The sequence below is a fragment of the Protopterus annectens genome, chromosome 3.part1, assembly GCF_019279795.1.
Source record: "Protopterus annectens isolate FY-2018-M chromosome 3.part1, PAN1.0, whole genome shotgun sequence".
In the NCBI taxonomy this organism is placed as follows: domain Eukaryota; kingdom Metazoa; phylum Chordata; order Ceratodontiformes; family Protopteridae; genus Protopterus; species Protopterus annectens.
In genome coordinates, this window is record NC_056732.1 from 1,732,049,519 (window position 1) to 1,732,057,416 (window position 7,898).

At 39.7% G+C, this 7,898-nt stretch overlaps 1 protein-coding gene across 1 annotated transcript in view; it reads left to right on the forward strand.

Annotated features, from left to right (window-relative positions):
• Positions 1-7,236, forward strand: part of LOC122797851 — an 875,220-nt gene extending 867,984 nt beyond the window's left edge. The window contains exons 19-20 of the mRNA XM_044066372.1: positions 4,625-4,675; positions 7,136-7,236. Coding sequence (XP_043922307.1) covers positions 4,625-4,675; positions 7,136-7,236 — 152 coding nt within the window. The remainder of the gene's footprint in view (positions 1-4,624; positions 4,676-7,135) is intronic.
• The last annotated feature ends 662 nt before the right edge of the window (positions 7,237-7,898 follow it).

The window sequence follows — 7,898 nt, forward strand, 5'->3', positions numbered from 1 at the left end:
CAAAGGGGATGACTATGCACTTTTTGGCATTTAGCTTGAGGCCATGATTTTGACACCAGGTATCCATCTCAGTGAGACCCTTTTGGAGGATGTCTGTGTCAGGAGGAGAGTCAATTATAGCCCCTAGTTTGCAGTCATCTACGAACTTGGTCAGCCATAGTCCTCCTATGCTTGCCTGTACCTCTGAGAAGTATATGCCGAACAGGAGGGGTCTAGGACTGAGCCCTGGGGAACTCCACTTGTAACCAATTTAGAGTTGGACCTAGCTCCCACAACTCTTACCATGTGGGTTCTGTCCGTGAGCCAGTTGGCAACCCATCTTGTGACGTAGGGGTTTATGTTCAGGCTGGTGAGCTTGTCTATATTACCAGAATGGGGAAAGGCATCGAAGGCCTTTGTGAGTTCTAGCTAGGCTGTGTGTACCACCTTTCCCTCATCTATAGCCTTGGTAACTGGCTCAAAGAAGTCCACCAGGCTTAGGAGGCATGATCTACCCTTAACAAACCAAACTAGGTAGGGTCCAGTGTTTGGAGGTTCCCAATGTCTCTGTTAATGAGTTCCATGATGATGCACTCCATAGCCTTGCAGACCAAGTTAGTCAGGCTTATAGGGGGATAGTTCACGGGGTCTGTTGTGGCTCCACCTTTGTGGAGCGGAATAACCACTGCTGTGCGCCACTCTATGGGTACGTAGCCTGTGGAGAGGCTGAGTTTGAACTGTGTGTTTAGGTGAGGGGTTAGTTCGTCTTTGAGCTCATGTAGCATGCAGCCTGGGACACCGTCCTGTCCCATTGATGCTGTGTTTTTGACTTTGTAGAGTGCTGTTTTAACCTGAGTGTCTGTGATTTCAGGGACTCTACATTCTTCTGGTATGGGTATGGGGGTGAGAGCGGTGTGAAGTTTGTGCTGAACCTGTCTGCCAGGATGTTGGCGATATTGGTTGGTTCAGTGTATTTTGTGCCATTCTGCGCTAACTCCGAGCAGATCTGAGCATTGCCACTTAGATTCTTGACATAGCTAAAGAATGCCTTGTGGTTATCTTTGGAGTCCTTTGCAATTTTTCTTTCAAAGCTCGCCTTGGATGATTTTATGTAGGATCGTAGTTTGTTGCTGATACTGATCAGGGATATCTTCCCTTCTTGGGATTTTACTCTTTTCTGTACTAGTTTCCTCCTTCTATTGTATAGCTTATTTATGGCAGGAGTCCACCAGACTGGTTTCCTTTTCTTGGAGGAGTGAGTCTTTGTTTTTCTTGGGATGGCATGATCCATGCATTCTTCTAGGTGCCCGTAGAATGCATTAGTAAAGGATTTTGCAGCTTGGACAGTATTATTCTTCAGCATGGGGGCTTTGAAACTTTCCACCTCTGTCTTAAGTAACGTGAAGTTTGCTTTTGAAATGTTTTTCATGGTTGTTTTCTTGTCCAGGGGTGGGGGTGGAATGTGGAAATCCAAAGTGATTTGTTTATGGTCAGATCTAACTAGCGAGCGGTTGACCTCCAGTGTGGAACACCGGTCACCCATGTTGGTGATGACCAGGTCCAATATGTTGTCACCTCTGGTGGGAGTGTTGACCAGTTGAACCAGGGCATTTGAGTTTATAAATTCTAGGAAATGTTGGGCAAGGGAGTTAGTACTTGAGTAGTTCTCCCAGTTAATGTTTGGGTAATTGAAGGCACCCAGTATTAGAGTGTTTGGTAGGACCTTTATGTTTCCCAGTGTGTCCAGAAATGCAGAATGGGGGTCCTGGGACATGGTGGGTGATCAGTAGCAAGCTACAATTTGAATTGCAGTTTTGCCCATTGTTAGTTGCACGTGGATGATATCTGAAGCATCGTGCTGTGCCACTAACCTGGAAGTGTGGGTATCCTTGATGAATATGGATACACCCCCACCTTTTGTATTTCAGTTTGGGTTCTGTGGTCGAAATGTATGGTATGAGTTGTAGCCTGGTAGTGCTGGGGTGCTCTGTGGAGCCTTAAACCAGGTTTCTGTTACTGCACATATATTGATTTTCTCCATACTGAGGAGTGCCTTGTGTGGGTGCATTTTGAGGTTCAGACTTCTGACATTGAGTAGCATTCCCCTCAGTTTTTTGTTACTTGTGCTATTTACAGTGGTGGGTTTGTCTTTTGAGCCTTGCCTAAAAAGGCACTATGGGGGTGGCAAGAGCCTTGGCCAGTATTCGAAAGCCTAAGGGTGACAGGTTCAATCCGTCTCTACTGAAGCAGCGTGGCTTGTTGAGCATGTCAACCCAGGCAGACAGACACTGGATCCCCTTTGAATGACACCAGAAACTTAGCCAATTGTTGAAATTGAGATTTTTTTCTTCATACCATGGTATCATTCTTGGTGAGGTCAGGATGCTACTCAGGGCCAGGGTCATACCGGCCTGGTCTACGTGATCATGTCTCTTTTCATGTAGTCCAGAGAGGTACTGCTCAGGTCATTCACATCAACATGGACAATGACAGAGTCATATTTGTAGTTGTTCTGTAGTGACCTGAGTGCTTGTGTCATGTGGCGGATCCTGGCGCCCGACAGGCAGCTAACAGTAACCTTCTCCTTATTCAGCCTAGTGAGTGGGACATCAGTGTGCCTGACTATAGAGTCACCTATTACTAGTATGTTGGGTATGTTATTTTGCCTTAAGGGCTGTGATTGCATGGTACACTGGTTTTGTGAAGTATGTGTTTCATGGTTTGTGTTGGGGGGTGGAGGTTGCTTGGATGTTTGTTTTGGAGGTCTCTGTTTCTTAATATTAACATGTCAGAAACAATGTCGCCATTGTACAGAGCTAATATACAATGATATCACATTTTGAGACTGAGGGATCATAACTAATGAACTAGCAGAGAAGTTTTACTCCAACATCAGCCCCACATGTTCCTCTATTCTGAGATCACATGCATACAAATACAACCCACTCATGTCTCCCAGTTACAAGTCTCATGGCACTACCTCAGATGAAGAGCAATAAATCTTTGGGGCTAGATAACAAACCAGTAAGCTGGCCGGTCTGACAAAGCATGAGTTGTCTGATCCCTTACAGAAATTATTTAATATCAGACTCAAAAAAAGTCTTTATGCCAGATGAAAGATTGCTCAATTTTACAACATACATCGACTGCTGTGAGGAAGTGCTTATTTGTAACAGTATAGAATGCAAATCCAGGGAAGTAATCGTATGTCTTTTACAATGCACTCAGGCCAGTCATTGAATATAATGCTCTATAGGCATGTACCTGTCCATTAAATCTGACACAGCCTGACTGACCGTGGCATTTTCTGAAGAGGAAAATCAAGTGATAAAATCGTAAGGGATGCTGCGACCGCCTGAAATTCCAGTCTTTCTTCTCAGTGTCATAAAGGCTGCTAAGGGACATCTCCACCTCTTATACATGGTGACACAATCCATTCAGACCTTCTAAATATCCACAAGTTAAACAGTGGCAGAAGTAACCACTTTAGAGACCACACTCTCTCTCCAAGTTAAATGGAAAATAAAGGCGCGAGAGATATGTCTCATGCAGAATTCCACTTCCGTAGAACAACTTCTCTAGGTGATGTTTATCATGTCACATAATTAGTACCTGTATAACCTCAATGAATGGATTACAAACTGTGCCCTTAATCTTAATGTATCACGCTTGTCCGTAATGGACATAGAGAATCATCTGAATAAAATACTCCACAGATACAGTTATTCAAAGTGGATGTACAAGGGTTTTCAAACAATAGTAGAGGATTATCGCTCCTGGGGCTATGTAAGAGTGCCTTAAGACTAAGACACTAAGGCTAGAAACATAGGGGGAGTTCATGGCTAGGCCAATGAAAATCCTCAAAGATCAATAGCCTAGAAAGTATCTATGAACCTCTTAAATGGTAATTCCATAAGGATATGTAATGACACAGATAAAGGGTAAAAGGTAAATTATTAACAAAAAAGAACAAATATTTGTAGATTAGTCTTATACTCACCTACCATACATTGCAATACACAGACATTTAAAAATACAGTTAACAGATTTTTTTACCTGTTTTTATAGATAAAAGACTAACAGTGAAGCATTCAGTTTGTGGGATTTAAACTTTATTCATTAATATTAAAGTGACAGAGAGTTAAGGAGACATTTGTAGGCTGTACTTTGAACGGATGGTAACTTTATCACCATTTTGTAACCCACTAAAACAACGGCATTTATAGATCTCTAGTTTACTTTTTCACATTGACCAGTAGCTCTTTCAGCATTAGAAAGCTCACAGTCTTGTCTAATAGCTTAGAACAAGCATTTTTTGTCGTAATCAATGCGTAACAGTAATTTCTGAAATTCATATTGATGTGGAATGTCATCTCCATCTAGACTAACTTGTGGGAATCAATCTTATCATGCACAATTCATGTGACACAGTATACATTGCATGACATTTCCTGCAGTTATAAGTTATTGTGCAGTTTTCATCCAGATTATCTCATTCTTCATTTTACAACTATAAACAGTTATGTTATATATTACCACAATTATGCAATACAAAGGTGGTATTATTTATTCATGTTTTCAATTCTAAACCATAAAAACACAAACAAATTCTAAACCATAAAATCTATCAATTTTCTCATTTCAGGTGCTGGAAAAGACAGCAGAGCTCAAACTGCTGCAGCCTTTAATTTTGCCAGTGAGTATTTTTTCTTATGTTTCATTTCCTTGCCATGAAAGTGTTTATTTTGTCCATCTACTCATCAAGAGATTATATTGATTCACAAAATTATAGCCTAATTTAGGGACACATGGATGCAAAGTTACAAAAGACAGAAAAAGAATATAAAATGGAACTTCTAAACAACATTCAGTAATCTGCAGTGGATGCACAAACTAGAGATGAGATGGTCATGGAAAGACTGAAATATGTGCAGTTCCCAGCCACCCTATATATGGATTATTGTATATCCTAGCTAAATCCTCTGCCTTTTTTCTAATTGACTCCCAGATTCACATTATTCTCACAGACCGAAATGTTTACTTTACATAGAAATTAGGAAGAACTTCAAAAATTGATCAGATACTCCAATGCAGTTGTGCACCAGAAACACACAGTCTTATTTTATACTATTAAAATGACAGAAACAATGTTCCCCATTGCACAGAGCTAATATTCAAAGATATCACATTCTGAGACTTTTCAGTCATAGTTAATAATCTCATTCACCTAAATGAAAATCCTTTTGGCACATGTTGATCGACAAATAGTCTCAAAAATAAAACACAAATAATTAAGGTGGATGCATCCCTCTTAACCGAGAAGCCTGTCACTACTGGGGAACACCAGGGCTAGTTCCTCACTACACTTATTTTTTCATATACATCACAGATGTTAAGGCAAATGATGAAGGCATTTGACTGATGAAGTTTCCTAATCACTGTAAACCCTGTGCCGTCATGAACTCTCCAGAAGACATAAAAAACATTCAGCAAAGACTGGCACAAAGAAATAGCTGGTGTCAAAACCATGGTTTAAAAATAAAACAGCATAAATGTGTGCTTTGCAAAACAAAATTTCCCTTGCAACTTTTACCTTAATAAAATTGTCGTGAATACTAATCCAATTCTGAGGAGCTAAAGAGTGGTCAGTTTTACAACAAACATTGACTGCTGTGAGAAAGTGCTTATTTGCAAAAATATAGAATGCAAATCCATGGAAGTAATCACGGTCCTTTACAATGCACTCAGGCATGTCATTGAATATAATGCTCCATAGGCATGTACCTGTACAAAACATGTGACTCAGACTGACTATGGCATTTTCTAAAGAAGGAAATCAAGGGATGACATCATAAGAGCTGCTGTGACTACCTCCAATCCCAGTCCTTCTTCTCAGTGTCCTAAGGGCTGCTAAGGGGAGGTCTCCACCGCATTTACATGGTGACCCCATCCTTTCAAACCTTCTAAATATCCACAAGTTAAACAGTGGTAGAAGTACCCACATTACAGACCACACTCTGTACTAAAAGTTAAATGAAAAATAAAGGAGGGGTACGTATATCTCATACAGACTTCCACTTCCCTAGAACATCTTCTTCTGTAGGTGAAGTTAATCATGTCACATGATTAGTACCTGTATAACCTCAATGAATGGATTACAAACTGTACCCCTAATCTTAATGTATCACCCTTGCCCTTAATGTACATAGAGGATCATCTGAATAAAATACTCCACAGTTACAAATAGTCAAAGTGGACGTACAAGGGTTTTCAAACAATACTAAAGGATTATCTCACCTGGGGCTATGTTTGAGCTCCACAAAATATAAGTCCCTTAAGACTAAGCTACTAAGGCTAGAAACACAGGGGGAGTTCATGGCTAGGCTGATGAAGATCCTCAAAGAACAATAGCCTAGTAAGTATCTTTGAACCTCTTTAGCTAAAATTCTATAAGCATATGTGATAACACAGATAAAGAGTACAAAGTAAATGATTTACCAAAAAAGAGCGCATATTTCTAGGTTAGTCTTAGAGTCCTTTACCATACATTGCAATACACAGAGATTTAAAAATTCAGTTAACAGATTTTTTATCTATTTGTATAGATAAAAGGCTAATACTGAAGTATTCAGTTTGTGGGAGTCAAACGTTATCCATTCATATTAAACAGACAGACAGCTAAGGAGACATTCTTAGGCTGTACTATGTACTGATGATAAGTTTATGACCATTTTGTAACACACTAAAACAACTGCCTTTGTAAATCTGTGATTACTTTTTCACATTGACAAGTAACTCTTTCACAATTAGAATGTGTATAATCTTGTCTAATCGCTTAGAACAAACACTTTTTGCCATAATCAATGGGTTACAGAAAGTTCTGAAATTAATACAGATGTGGGATATCATCTCCATATAGACTAACTTGTGGGAATGAGTCTTATCTTACACAAATTTCATGTGACACAGTATACATTACAGGAAATGTCCTGCAGTCATAAGTTATTGCGCTGTTTTCATTCAGATTATCTCATTCTTCATTTTAAGACTATAAGCTGTTATGTTATATATTACCAAGAATATACAAAACACAGGTAGTGTTATTCATTCATGTTTTCCATTTAAATGAAAAAATAATTCTATTTTCTCATTACAGGTGCTGGAGAAGCCAGCGGGGCTGGAACTGCTGCAGCCCTTAATGTTGTCAGTGAGTATTTTTCTTGTGTTTCATTTCCTTGCCATGAAAGTGTCTATTAATTCCATCTACTCATCAAGAGATTATATTGATTCACAAAAGTATAGCCCAATCTAGGGACACATGGTCACAAATTAAAAAAGACAGAAAAGGAATATAAAATGGAACTTCTAATCAACATTCAGTAATCTGCAGTGGATGCACAAACTAGAGATGAGAAGGTCATAGAAAGACTAAAATATGTGCTCTTCTCAGCCATCCTATATATGGATTTTTGTATATCCTATCGATATCCTCTGCATTTCTTCTAATCAACTCCTTCAACTGGCACTAGTCTGACAGACCAAAATTTTTGCATTATATAAAAATGAGGAAGAACGTCATAAATTGATCAGATATTCCAAACGGTTTTGAGCACAGCAACGCTGTCTTATTTAGGTTCATAGGTTCATTGGTAGGTACTAGGCTATCTACCCAAAGGTATTTATAAGCCTAACCAGAATGTGTTGGCTTTTGCCGCCCCCCTTAGATTAGTTCCCTGTGCCTCTGTCCAGCAGAGCCCTGAAGTGATCTCTGAGGTAAGCTTTCTGTTTCCCATCCACTCGTCAAGATTTCTTTTGAAGAGTGTTAGCAAGGAGCTCTGCCTAATGTAGATTGTGATCTTGTTCCAAAGCATGGGAAGTCTCTGGGACAGGAATCTATCCCTCCAGCACCTCCTATTTAT